Here is a 15428-nt window from a genome sequence, read left to right as displayed (position 1 = left end):
TAATATTTAACGGCGACCAAATAGTCTGTAAGCAACATTCATTTACATAAAAGGGTGTTCAGGTGGCAACTTATTTAAGTGTTTGTTGCTGAGGTGAAGCATAACAAACCGCCACACAGCCCAAGCCAACCTGAAACACTTCAATCTATGTGAGAAATTCTCACGTGAATGCTGCACTATGTCACACTCGCAATCGTGCAATTGAAAACAGACTTGGATCCCGAAAACTCACTGACAATTACAAAGGTTCCATAGTTTGGTGATCATGCCGGAGTTTACTGAGATTGAGCAACAAATATTACAACTATCGATGTCCATTTTAAAACTTCTCTTACTTAACTCCAAAATACATTATTTCTTGAGCATAATTTCACAGTGATTTGCAACAAAATGACTGAGAACATTTCTTTCTATCAATGAACACTAACTCCCCTTGGGATCTCTCAGAATTTTATAAGATTTCCATGATTTTTCCAGTACCTTCACTTGCCAGTCCTGAATTTCCAGTGTAACAACTCTGCTGCCTTATTTCCCAAGAGTACAATTTGTCTGATATAACCATCCATAATGTTCCATGAAGATTCAAGATACCACCTGGTTGTCAAAAAGAGAGAGTCTGTAAAGATTGAATATTTTTCCATCTGTTATAAATCTCTTCCTCCTGACCCCCAATCACATTAATCTCACTGCAAATGAGACAGTCAATGGGACTGCAGAAGACACGTCGATTGAATATTTACTTTTCAATGAGGTAAAATGCATGTAGTAGTAGATATTGTTAAGGAGAACAAAAAGACATAGTCAAAGAATAGTATTACCGCAATATCCCTGAATAATGTTGGTTTGAGATTAAGGGTGTTACAGCATAGCAACTTTCAGTCCAAGCTTGAATTTTTGAAACAACTTTCTTGGAAGGCAAGTTATACAATTTCGTTAAGCATTGTAGAAATGATTCTGGGATGAAATGTTGGGATATTGTTATGAAATCTCAACAACTAGTCCACCAGGAAAGCTTTAAGCAACTCATTTTTAACCATTCATTTTGCACCAGTACTTTGTGTCATTATGAATGTAATATTTTGCCACCAAAAAAGTATCAAAAAATAGATTGCCATTTAGTAGTACTTCCAAATAGAGCTATTATTTGGAACAGTGGCTCTGGGTGAAAAAGAAGCAATGTAGCTTTCTCACTATTTCATCTTTATAAATACAATGATTTACTGGATGGGTCAGTACAGTGACTGTTCTGTATTTCCAGTTCAGTTCCAGATACAACTTGCATTTACCAATGCAATTTACAGTGGCTGAAGCAACATATTTTATACATTAGCAAGCAAAAAAATATTTTTCTGCCACTCTACTCCACAAAGACATTTGATGATGTTCACACTCACTCGAGATACACCGTTGTTCGATTATTCACTTGATTTACAAGTAATGTTATCCTTCAGTAGTTAGCACGATCATACAAACGTAATCTCTTCGAGAGTCAAGCTACAGAGCAAACCCGACTAGACATTTGTCACTAAAAACCCCTAGACTCGATTATACCTGCTTCGGTGGAGGAGGATTGTCATCTGCCGGAGTCGAAGGTGATTGCGCCGGAGATGGCACTTGTGGCTGGGCCGCACCGGTGTTGGTGACGAGTGGGGGCAGCCGAGACTTGGACAGTGAAGGTGCCAGACCCACGGGCGAGGTCAGCGGTGCGAGCCGCTCCAGCAGGTCCGGAGGGGGGCCACCCTCCGGGGAAGAGAAGGGCGACGTCGCAGGGCCTGCCGGCCGGAACGTGGACAGCACGCCCTCTCCTTGCCCCGAGCTCGAGCCGGGGCCCCAGATGTCCTCGTAGTCACTTGCTTTGTCCGCTACGGAACTGCGGTAGTACACAGTTGGCGACTCCAGAATGTCCGATTCCTGAAAAACGAGACACAATATTGACAGTTGCAATGCTTATCGTGTACATGTACGTGTACATGTACATGCACACGCACGCATTCACAGTACAGGCCCATTCCAAATGAATATGACGATTAGAAACGCCGGTAACTATTTAACGGAGAGTGACAGAGTTACAGTGGATGTAAGAGAAAGATAAATTTTTTAATGCCACTGCAAGCACAAAGAACCAGAAACCTGTGAACGTGCAGCTATGTGTAAGTGAAAACTGAAATGTTATAAATGAAAATTGTGGATCCTGTGCAGAAGACATTCTGCGTTTTACAATTCAGCAGTTGTTCTGTTATGATATTGCAGAGAATATTTCATCTGTGACATAACCAAGAACCTCCAAATGTCAACAACATCCACAGGTTGCATTGGCAGTTTGGAGGAACTGGATGACTTGTGGAAAGGAAGAAGCAGCGAGAAGGCTAAATGTATCGATAATAGCTGATAGTTTATGTTGTGTTACATTATGAAATAATCAGTGTGCAGCGACTAATATTGAGGAATGAATGAATGAAAAAGTATATTAAGCTTTTTACATTTTTAAATAGTTTCTTTGCAAAACCGAATTGTACACTAAGGATAAACAGCAATGAGGTAGTGCTGTTTTGAACAAACTGGCCTTTTATTCATAAGGGTAGAGGACCCCATCTCCAACCAGTCATCCTTATTTAGGTTTTCCAAGGTTTCCCTAACTGCTTCATGCAAACGCCAGGACTCTAAGGCCATGGCTGACTACCTGTCCCATTCTTGTCGCTGCTACTGCTGCTGCTGCTGCTACTACTACTACTACTACTACTACTACTACTGGGAGGCTATACTGAAAAGTAATGCTTCCGAAGTTTTTATTCTAGAATGAGATTTTCTTCTCTGCAGTAGAGTGTGCGCTGATATGAAACTTCCTGGCAGATTAAAACTGTGTGCCGGACCGAGACTCTAACTCGGGACCTTTGCCTTTCGCGGGCAAGTGCTCTACCACCTGAGTTACCCCAAGCACGGCTAACGCCCTGCCCTCACAGCTTTACTTCCGCCAGTACCTCATCTCCTACCTTCCAAACTTTACAGAAGCTCTCCTGCGAATCATGCAGGACTAGCACTCCTGAAAGAAAGGATATTGCAGAGACATGGCTCAGCCACAGCCTAGGGGATGTTTCCAGAATGAGATTTTCACTCTGCAGCAGAGTGTGCGCTGATATGAAACTTCCTGGCAGATTAAAACTGTGTGGCTAAGCCATATCTCCGCAATATCCTTTCTTTCAAGAGTGTTAGTCCTGCATGGTTCACAGGAGAGCTTCTGTAAAGTTTGGAAGGTAGGAGACGAGGTACTGGTGGAAGTAAAGCTGTGAGGACGGGGCATTAGTCGTGCTTGGGTAGTTCAGGTGGTAGAGCACTTGCCCGTGAAAGGCAAAGGTCCTGAGTTCGAGTCTCGGTCCGGCACACAGTTTTAATCTGCCAGGAAGTTTCAGTATTTATTCTGTTCTCAATATTGTTTGAGACATTACGTGTCATTCATATTATCCAATCAACGCTCTCAGTTTGCTGACACAAACTGCAACCCTCTGTTGCTAGACGGCTCCAAATTGTAGGATGTAACGTATCAATGTACAATGCAACTACGACGGTGCGGGAGAAACGGCATGCTGTAATCAAGTTTCGAATTTGAAGAGTTCGTCCACACATGGAGCACTCCTTCAAACAATGTCAAACCAGACACGAGTGTTATGACGTCCACAACTATCTGACGCCTCGGGTCAGTATCGTCGATTGTCCTCTATACAGTCCAGACTCGGCCCCATCCAATTTTCATTGTCTAAAAAATGAGTGTTCGTTGCCAGGGTGTCTATTCAATAAACGAATATTTACACATGAAGAATAAAGATACAGAATGTTAATAATGTTTGTTTTATTTAAAAAGATTTAAGTTTCCACATGAAAAATTCTGAGGTGTAAATAACTACAAATTAGAAGATGGGAAATTAATGGGAACAGTAAAGAAGTGTTAATAAAACTAAAATGTGCCAAAATGGGTGAAATGAGGAATGGTAATGTTGACAAAGGGCACAACGGATTGTCACAGTGAGGAACAGATCCCAGTCCTCGGCCTGTGGTGTGCGCTGACCTGGTAGTGGTGGGACTCCTTCAAGGACAGCTGCCGGGAGTGGTGGGACCTGGTACCTCCTTTCTTTGTGCCGGCCCTCGTTCCCTTCTGTTGCTGTTCCATCAGTGGGGTCGTCGACGTCGGGGAGTTCACCGGGGACAGCGGGGAAGACACCGGTCCTGGCGGGGGGCTCTGGCTGTCCGACAGAGGTCTCTTCGGTGTCACCTAAACAGAGCGACCGATGCTGGTATCAAAACAAAAGCCTTACACTAAATCCCACATATCGGTCATTGCCATAGTGATACAATTGCTTTTTCTTACAAGGAAACCGTAGAGACCGATCCTCTCCAAATTTCTACAAACTTACAGTATTTGAAAATCACTATCTGGGTATCAATTTGCTAACGCAGTACAAAGCAAAACTCGAAAATTTCTGAGCACCTGCAAGTAAAAAATATTTTTTGCACGTTAACATATTCAATGGTAGGTGAATATGTATTGCAACAGGGATTATACAACTAAAGTTGCTATTTCAAATCCTGCTCATAGCAATTTTTTTTTTCTTTTAATAACAAATGGAGAAGTTCCTTAATAAGTAATGATCAAAATATTGTTAATAGGAATAATGTTTTTTTAACTGCTATTCATGTGAAAAGGCAAGTTTTCATAGTAAATTAACAGTAAATTAACTTTTGGTACAAAAATGAAAAACATCAAATAGAAAATAAATTAATTTTTTTATTTCTGGAAATTAAACAGTATTCATTTAACATTATATGCATTTCTCATTTCTGTATCAAACTTAAATTTAATTTTAATATGACCAGTAGTTAAAAAGAAACTATCTATGCCTGGGACAAATCTTCCTTCATCACAACAAATTCATCAATTCTCAGGGATGAAAAGAGCAATCTGAATAACTCTGGGGCAACAGCTACCACTTTCAAAGTTCGCACCAAGACAAAGCTGCATACAGTGTAAGAATCTCAGTGGAATTCAGTGATTTATGTGACACCGTCTTCTACAGTTACTGGCAACCACATCATCAGCATAAGGTCACAACTTTCTAAACTATTTTTGTTCCATCACCTTTTTCACGTGCATCTGGGATGGAACTATATTTTATTCCAGTTATTTTGGCTGATAACCTCACAGCCATCTTCAAGATGAGTCACTGACAGGATTTATACCACTCAAAAAAATAATGTGGATTAAATGTGCATGTGTCGGAGACAACACATCTGGCTGTGGTGTCACCGCCAGACACCACACTTGCTAGGTGGTAGCTTAAATCGGCCGCGGTCCATTAGTACATGTCGGACCCGCGTGTCGCCACTGGCAGTGATCGCAGACAGAGCGCCACCACACGGCAGGTCTCGAGAGACTTACTAGCACTCGCCCCAGTTGTACGGACGACATTGCTAGCGACTACACGTACGAAGCCTTTCTCTCATTTGCCGAGAGACAGTTAGAATAGCCTTCAGCTAAGTTAATGGCTACGACCTAGCAAGGCGCCATTTGTAACATAGCATGTATCTCAAGATAGTCTCACTTGTATCATCAAGAATGCTGTATACCAAAGGACGATATAAAAGTTAAGTGTTCTAGTAGCTACGTTCTTTTCTTTATCACATTCATTACGAATCCTGTTCCAGACTTCGCGCCAGTCGGCGTGTGTGTACGTGTGCCCTCTCAGCTACCCGTCACTGTGGACTAGCTGCCTTGTCAGTCCACTACACTGGCAATAAGAGTGACAGTGATAGATATAACTAAGCATGTAAGAGTAAAGATACCAAGCGCAAAGTCAGCACATCCTCGTGTTTACAAATTATGTGTTTTTTTTTATTAAAACTGGATATGGTAGACAATGACAAATGAGCTGGACAGGAAGAAAAACCAGTCGACAAATATGTCATTAGAGACAGAGCACAAGATTGTACTTGGGAAGAAAATCGGCAGTGCCCTTTCAAAGGAACCATCCCAGCATTTGCCTAAAGCAATTTTGGGAAATCAAGGAGAACCTAAATCAAGATGCTTGGATGTGGGTTTGAACAGTCATCTTCTCAAATGCGAATCCAGTGTGCTAACAACTGCGCCACCTTGCTTGGTCATTTTCTTTTCTTTTTTCTAGGGAAAACGCTGGGTAAGAAAGGAAGAGGACAGAGTGTGACAATTAGACGGAACTGAAATGAACAGCTCATGACAGAAGAGAGTGGTTGCATTGACAAGGCATTAGCCTTTAGAAACGTATATACGGTACGTAATGGAATGACTCATTACAACAATTCCTCTGTATTTGCTGACTCTGTGTTTGCTATGTTTTACTATTAGACACATAGTTTTGTTACTGACAACCTTATCTCTGATGCACTGAAGATGGCTTTAAAGTTACCACCTGAAATAACAGGAAGAAGAAGTATCACATCCTGGATCGCACCCAGAAGATGACGCATTATTCCATCACAAGGAAAACTTGAAAAAATATTTCTTAACTACTGCCATATCCAGTGGTGCTGGTGGAGAAGGTGGTTCTGATGAATACCACACACCACTACCATAGCAACCTTTTTGCGTGGCACAGAAACTCGGATAAGAAAATACTTGCACAAAGGTAAAAACCAAATGACTGGAAAAAACGGCAATGGAAGTTAAGATATATGGGAGACTAGATCGCGTCAGAAGTGGCCCGATTCCACAAAACAAAACTTAGGTATGAATGATAATATTGAAGACTAATAAAAATGACTGTATCACAATACAATACGTTTCAAGGACAGTGTTTATCAGAGCAAAGTAGCATGGAGTAACCGAGAAGAAGGTAAGCAGATTGACTGGAATAGGCAACGATGCCTCATGATGATTAGTTGCAATAACATGTTATGTATTTAAAATACCACTAATGTTATCAAACACTAACTAACACACATTCACACAGAGCAAAGGAACTGTTCCAAATAGAGCATAAATTTGAGGAAGTGAAGTAAACTTTGCATGTAGTTCTTTGCAACCTATAGATTCCAATTTCACATTTCTTGTAAAACCAGAAAAAACTTTAAATATACATATCTTTGGGGCAGTTATAAATAACATAACACATTAGCTATTGACAAAATAGCATTCAGTTCTGTCAATACACTTAAATGTTAGCAAATTGTTATGTCAATACCAAAAGAGAAACTTTTATCATTGGCCTGTTGTGTGAACAGGCAACATGCAAACTGATTTCAGCCAGACAACCAAAGTTTTAAGATGGATGTCCAAGAAATTAGACATCAAATGAGAAGTATCTTTTTTACATCTTTGGTTTGTGCATAACTTTAGTAGTTACTGTATTTATTTATTTATTTTATTTTTAATTATTAATTAATTAATTAATTTACTTAATCTGGTGAGATCTGTAACTTCAGGCCCATGTCTCCCTTACATCAGACCAGAGTTTTACATACACAGTACTTTTTCATCAAAGTTATTTAAAGAAGTGAGAATTTCAAGATGATAAATAGTAATAATTTGAAACAAAGTTTGAATGTGTCTTACGGCAATGTGAGTAGCTGAACTGACTAAAAACTAACAGTGTTAGTATATTGCTACTACGGAAAACAATAACAATAACAATACAATAACTGGTGAAAGTAGTAGATTCAGAATGTATTTATCAGTGTACAAGAGTAATATTTTCTGATAGAGAGCACAGAGGAAGACTACAGAAGTCAAAGACTTTGGGGAATGAGGAGGATCTGATAGGAAAGAAAGGTACTTAGTTTCTGTAAACTACAAAACAACAAAGTAAATTACTGTTATTTAGCAGATTTGCCATTTGCTGTCTTTTGAAGCTGGAGACATTATTCAGTTCTGTGTAGTGAGTGATACCATTCTAGAGTTGGATTCCTGTAACTGAATAGACTGAGAAAGCAGTTGAGTGATGGAGTGGGACATTGAGGATTTTGCTCTGATGGGAATTGGTGTTTCTGCTGTGCTGTTCAGACAAGAGCACTAAGATATGAGGGACAGTATGCATTGACAAGATGGCAAAGGAGACAAAGAGTATGGAAATCTCTAGCCAGCATAGCCGTACGTAAGATGGTGACATAAGATCATTGAGTCAAATGTTGTAGATATACAGGGTTATTCGTATAGAGTGTGAGGGAGGAGAAGAAAAAAGAAAATTCCCAGATATCCTGGTTTTCAAAGTGTTTTAAGTTTTGAATGAGAGTCAAACACTTCGTGGTTCACGAAGTCCACTGTACACACTCACATGTAACTTAATACATTTGGGTAAAAGAAAATTTAATTTTAAAGTAATGCTTCTCAAACTATCATTCGCAACATTTTCCCCACAATATGAAGTTTTATTTTGGTGTTATTCTCTTGTTTACATTTCATTGCTGCAATATTATTCTGCAGTTGCAGGCTGAAAAAAATTCTTTGCTAGAGTATCAATTCTTAACAGTTAAAATTACAAAAATTTTACTGAACATGAGAACAATGAAAAATTCCTGGAATTCTAAAAAAACTCCCAGGTTTTTCGCTAGAAGAAAAAATTTGCACGTTTAGCCCTGATTTCAGATTTCCCGGGGCATATATACTCTGTTATACATACCCTTGGATTTCAGAAGACAAAAGTGTGAGAACTACGAGACACACAGAAAAATGCCACGTATCAGTGGATACAGCATGTCTCAAAGTTTCAATTTGTAATACATGCTGTGGCATAGTAGTACTGAGCATGCAAGTGTGTGTGAACATGTAGACAAATCATCCACTCCATACAGTCACAGTGAATTAGTTCACACAGGCAGATAGGCAACCCAATAAACACATCTCCAAAGTAGGCTGCTGCTGTGCCTTCTCGGGCAATTCTTATCAGTGAACTGCACACATGTACTGAAATTTACTGTGGCAGAAATGGTGCCCTTACTGGGCACCTGTAAAGTAAATTAAAATCTTGGATACAATCTATCCACTGATAAATGTTTACGCTGAAGTGACAAAAGTCAGGGAATACATTCTAGTGTTGTGTCGGAGCTCATTTTGCCCAGTTCAGTCCAGCAATTTGATGTGGCATGGACTCAAAGAGTTGTCAGAAATTCCCTGCAGAAATACTGAGCCATGCTGACTGCATAGCTGTCCATAACTGTGGCAGTGTTGCTGGAGCAGCATTTTGTGCACGAACTGACCTCTTAATTATGTATCATGAATTTTGTTTGAACTGTCCAGAATGCAGAACTGTCCAACCGATATGGTCACGAGACCAGGACAGGCACTGCAGGCAATGTCATGCTGTTAGCAAAGACATTCGCGTTGGTCGTCTGCTGCCATAGCGCATTAATGTTAAATTTTGCCGCACTGTCCTAGTGAATACATTCTATGTACATCTCACATTGATTTCTGTGGTTATTTCATGCAGTGTAGCTTGTCTGCTAGCACTGACAACTCTATAGAAACGACGCTGTTCTCGGTCATTAAGTGAAGGCTGTTGGCAATTGTGTTTTCCACGGTGAGAGAGAATGCCAGAAATTTGGTATTCTCGGCACACTCATGACACTGTACATCACAGAATATTGTATTCCCTAACAACCTCAGAAATAGAATGGCCCACGTGTCTAACTACCATTCCATGTTCAAAGTCTATTAATGCCAGTCGTGCAGCTATAATCACATCAGACATCTTTTCACACGAATCACCAGAATACAAATGGCGGCTTCGTCAATGCACTACCATTTCATACCTCGTGTATGTGATACTACTACCATCTGTATATATGCATATCGCTATTCCACAACATTTGTCATCTCAGCGTATTTCCTGTATGTGTTGTAGGTACACAGTCATCTTCTGGAATCCCAGAGGTACTTATCAATAAGCCTGTACTGTACACAGAAATTTGCCACCAGTTACAAACGCTCTGAGTTTTCTCGAAAAACATCTTGCAGGGTAACATCACTGTAAAGAACAATTGGATTTTTCTAACACTACTTTTGCAGCCTCAGCTGCTACCTACAGAACTAACTGCTCACCTGCACACAGGACACTTCGACGTGCGCCGGGGGTGTCGTCGAGTTCTGGTTCACACTAAATGTAACAGTTGTCGTTACGGTGAAGTTGTTTGTAACCGAGACCGACGGTTTGGCCCATCGAGGAGGCGGTGGAGGTGGGGTCTTGCCTCCCGTTGTGGCTGTGCCTGGGCTAATCACAGCAGGAGGACCAATAGGTGCAGCTGAAAGTGCAACAAACAGCAAATTATTTCACTCTAATGTCATAACTATAACACTCTCAGAGTTAATTCAAATATATGTGTGACCTGCTCTTACTTTTTAACCTTTCTTAACCTACCCTCCTTTCCTCCCCAAGAAATAAAGTTCCAAAACCTAAGTTAGCTTTTATTTTATGCATGTCAATCAGTAGTACAGTCTCCTTGACATTTTAAAATACTAGAACATTTTTATCGTGTGCATCAGAGCCCAGATATTTCTTCTATTCATAATTAATCTAGCAGACTGGATCTCATAAAGTAAAAATTTGGTTGACTGTGCAGTCTCTATAGTGAAAAAATAAAAACAAGCGGTTTTCTTACCATCTGTCATATAGAACCGACTGAATTATATTGCTTGACTGCAGTTTTATTTTCTTCTGAATAAACTCTTGTAATTTTGACTTTGTGGCCATTTTCAAGTGATTCATTATTGTCCTTTTGAAATTAAGCTACACTGTATATTTATCTGTAAAACTGTTGATAACCTAAATTATACTTTCACTTGATACTCTAATATACTATACAAGCTGCATTAAGAAGACAGTTTCTCGATGGTCAAACCAAAAATTTGATGTTCTCACAATTTTTTTTCTTTATTCAGTAATAACAAGCTCCATTACAATATCTGTAACACTATGTGTGTGTGTGTGTGTGTGTGTGTGTGTGTGTGTGTGTGTGTGTGTGTTTGTAAGAGAGGGGGGGAGGGGGGGGGTTGAGGAAAGAGAGAGAGTGAAACCCAAAACCCAGAGCTGTCACACAGCCAGTAGCCAATAGCACCAAGTGGGGCCACCGAGCTTGTTTGATATTCAAACCAAGATACTGGTGCAATGCCTGGTGATCAGGAACTGTACGCCATCACCAACTGGCCCCGGTCAGCCAAGTACTTGGCAGTGAAAATTTTTACAAGTGCCAGGCTGGCTTACCCGGAGGTTGAGCGCCACTGTACAAGTGTGCATCAATACGTATTGTGGCATGAAGTAAGGACAACAATGTATCACTTGAAAAGGCTACAAAGCTGAAACTGCAGTAGTGTATCCACCAGAGTGAAATAAAATAATGAGATGGCAATAGCATTACCAGCTAGACAGTTAACAGGTGGTTTCCCTTTTTCTTAGCAAGATATGTTGCAAATGCAGGTGCTATCCTTTTCTTAAAATCGAAAATCAAAATCGAATTATGTACAGCAATAATTTACTTTCTATCATGAGAAAATGTAAATACAGGGTTTACCTCCTATTTATAAATTTATCTACACCTTGAAACTACTTAATTAGCAGCTTCAGAGATTGTAACACTTTGGAAACGATGATGTGTATGATGTGTCCTGTTACTTTTTTGTACGTGGATGTTTCAAATGATCAGAGTTTGTGCAGCAAGACAACAATATTTCGTTTGCCAATGTACGAGTTTACTTGGAAGGACACACTGGATATATGCAGCCAAAATCACTAAAAATAATTCTGCTTCTGTCACTTGTGTAATAACCTGACTTTCTTTTTCCCAAAATTCCTCCTCAAATAAGTCATGACCTTATTTCTTCACTAATATAAAACCTGCTATGAAATATGGTGGCACATCTTGTTTATAATTTGAGATAACTGAAGCACTTTGGAATAAGTTTGTCCTCACATTCCACCACTCTTCTCTACTACACATTGAAATTGTCAATTAAAAATACAAGGACGTGCACATAAGTAACAGAATTAAAGAATTAACAGAACTACTGTCAGTAGCACAAACCTTATATCCCTGAAAAAATTCATTTTGATTGAACCCCAAGCACCGTAAGTTACAGAGTGATTTGAGGCTGGTCATAACAGTTATTCAGCAATAAAATTTGTACAGTCCACATTTACATTGCACCAAGTCATCACCATCATCATCTTGCAACATCTCTAGCTTCTGGTGAATAAATCACGGCTGAGAGGTAACTTGTCAAAATCTTATTTGCCAACACTAAATATGTGATGACTAATTTAAAGAAGTTTATATCTACAGGTATGTTACCATACAGAATTATGCTCTCACCACATGAAGCTGCAAGAAACCACAGGCTAATAATTCATTTGATTCATTATTATGTAACTAGAATATACCAAATAATGTGAATGACAACTGAGACAATAAAACAAGATCAAAATATGTATCAAATGTTAGTAGAGGTAATTCCTTTGTTGTTTTGAATATTGTCTAAAGTGAATAGTCAACACTACTAAATATATCATACTGTAAGAAATCAAATGGAGGATAAGCACCTACACCCCAGAATAAGGGCACACGCTACAGGCACAAGAGAGGAGTTAGTGATTGCAACCACGATGAATGGGAGAAATTGAAATTTTGAAAGTATACACTGAGTCACAGAATTTAAGAATTAAATTTGATGGTTCTACGTATGTACAATCTTGCTCCTGGACTGGTACTAGGCAACTTAGCTTATCTAAGTAAACATATTTTTCCATTAGTTTCTTTTTTTAATAACCTTCTAAATTAGAAACTGGTATGTATTTATTCCTCAGTAGTCAGATGTAATTAATTTATCCTGTTATGCACCATGTCCAATGCAGAGGACACTTGTTAATGGTCACTTCTTTGGTGTCTTCAATCAGTCCTGACACTGCAAATGCAGGAAGTCCACTGCAGTGGTGCTGTGCTCTGCATGCACTTGAAGTCTCAGGATCGAGTGAATCCACCAAAGAAGCAGCCATTAACAGTTATCCACAGCAGTGGACACACACCACAAGGTTATACAAAATGCATCATTACATAAGGGCACCGCCTTTGTACAGTTTTGTATATTTGCATTACATTTACACCTAATACACTTGTTGACATAACTAAATACAGAATAACAGACCTGCAACTTCTGCAGTACATTTCTTTTTACAAATTTTGATTATCTTTATTAAAATGCACATACTGTCTAAGATTCGAATTTCAGTTAATTTCTTTGTTTGCACCATGTGTAACTTTTGGATTGTCTCTTCTGGTAGTCAAAATATTAATTTAAAGAGTAAAATGGAAGGCACAGAAATTTTGATTCTGTCATTTACACAGCTTCCGTAATTGAAGTTCCAGTTTAAAAATGCTGGAGAATTGGAGCCACTGCTTCGAATATCATCAAATTTCCTATCGTTTATGGGGGAAACGTCACGGAACAAAACAGCATTTAACAAAAATTTGACCAATAGATGGCGCTGTATCTGTCAGACTATTCACACCGACAGATGCCTTGCCCACGACTGTTCCTCAATTTACATCCGAGACACCCAATATGTTGTATCCACGAAAGATCACACGCTGCTGATAAAGGTCTTTTACGAGATCAGTGACTGAACCAGTGGCTGGAATTTTTTTGCTTCCACAGAAGGTGTCAATGAATGGGCACAGAACATTCTGTGGACAGATGACGACCATTTTCCTCTCAGAGGACATGTCAATACGCAAAACTGCAGAATATGAGCAATGGACAATCTGCAAGTACATCAACCAGTACCACTTGACTCTGCAGAGGTCACTGTGTGGCACAGGTTGACTCCAATGTTTATCATACGGCCACGTTTTTTCGAGCCGATGAGGCCTGTGGATCCTGTTATCAGTACCGTCACTGGTAAGCGCTACAAATGTCTTTTGCGCACCGACGTCATTCCGATGCTTCATCCGTGTGGATGTGTGTGCAGGATCTCCTCTACACATTGCACAGCCAGTGAAGCAGCTGCTGCACAGGCATTACAGAAATGCTACAATTATCAGCCATCATTTTCCTACAGTCTGGCCGTCCAGATCACCTGATCTGATCTGTGTGACTTCTGGTTGTGGGGTTATCCAAAAGTTGCATTCCGTGCTGAATTTATGGCACACGTTCCACAATGCATTCTGAACGTGACTCCTGAGGCATTCCAATCTGTTGTGGAACACGCCGTTTCTCGATTTCAATTTGTGGCAGAAAATGGTGGACGGCATATTTTATGACACTTGCAGTGTCCTCTATTGCAAGAATTTTCATTAATTTTTGTTCGTCATTTCCCCCTGCATCAGTAATAGGCTGAAATTTGAACATTCAAATTTGACGACATTCTAAGCTGTGGTTCTCTTTCTACAGTGTTTAGAAACTGGAACTTTAATTATGGACATCCTGTAGATTTCAACACTGTATGACACTGCAAGTAAGGATGTCAACATTTATTTTTTAAAGGCTTGGATAGTGGTTTCATAATTATTCATAATTATTCATATCTTTTATATAATTATGAGATGAGAGTCATTGCTAAATATATAGAATATCAAGACGGGTGATGCCAGGCAAGCGCCATTAAAAAAAGCTGTCTAAAACTGACCTGGAGCTGCAGCACAGACGAGATTCAGGGTGTTTGGTGGGGTGGGCCTGGTCGTTCGGGGTGGCGGGGCTGTGGCTACCGGAGGGCTAGTACTCGTGGGGCTGCCTGCAATCAAATAAGAAGAGGGAACCTGTAACGTACACAATAAAAAGAAGACCGTGTCGGCAACTCTTTCTGGTCCCAGAGAGTAAGATCAATCTGTTTCCACCTGATGTAAACATTATTGGTCACACACTCAATGAAAACCGTAGTGTAAAATTCCTTGGAGTACAGCTGGATAATAATTTATACTGGAAGCACCTCAAACATTAAAAAACTGTTTCTTATTCTTTACGGTTATTTTATTATTCAATGGGGTTTTTTCGATATCCCCATTTAAAAAAAGTAATTAAGACGGTCAGTCTAATGTCTAACATACTTAGAAGCATCTCTCACTGTACTGACCTGCCTATTTTGTACATGTTCACTCCCTGCTTTCTACTGGAATTGTCTTCTAGGGCAGTGCATCAAAAGTAAATTTAAAGGTCTCTGAATTGTTACATTAAATTTAAAACACATTTATTCTTTATGGTACTTGTTGCAGATAATAAAAATCAGTTTTAGCTGAACTGTGATATGCACAGCCACAACAAAGTAAAATCTGTGGCACAAGCTCGTGACTGGGCTATTAGTCCAACTATAAGTACAGCCTTTAATCACAGCAGCACTAAGAGGGTTTGGATGGTGAGCCCAGTGCCCTAGTAAATTCTCCGTACTCAAAGACAAAAAATTAAAACTGTAGCTCTTTCCTCCATGTGT

At 39.6% G+C, this 15428-nt stretch overlaps 1 protein-coding gene across 2 annotated transcripts in view; it reads right to left on the bottom strand.

Annotated features, from left to right (window-relative positions):
- LOC126209774 (protein sprint) overlaps positions 1–15428 on the bottom strand; it is a 308754-nt gene that overhangs the window by 57789 nt on the left and 235537 nt on the right. For both annotated transcript variants that reach the window (XM_049938899.1, XM_049938900.1), the window contains 4 exons: positions 14631–14735; positions 10058–10257; positions 4061–4264; positions 1552–1911 (listed from right to left, as the gene is read on the bottom strand). In XM_049938899.1, the coding sequence (XP_049794856.1) occupies positions 1552–1911; positions 4061–4264; positions 10058–10257; positions 14631–14735 (869 nt within the window). The remainder of the gene's footprint in view (positions 1–1551; positions 1912–4060; positions 4265–10057; positions 10258–14630; positions 14736–15428) is intronic.

This window comes from Schistocerca nitens, chromosome 10 (genome assembly GCF_023898315.1).
Source record: "Schistocerca nitens isolate TAMUIC-IGC-003100 chromosome 10, iqSchNite1.1, whole genome shotgun sequence".
NCBI lineage: Eukaryota > Metazoa > Arthropoda > Insecta > Orthoptera > Acrididae > Schistocerca > Schistocerca nitens.
This window is presented reverse-complemented; position numbering and strand designations above follow the sequence as displayed.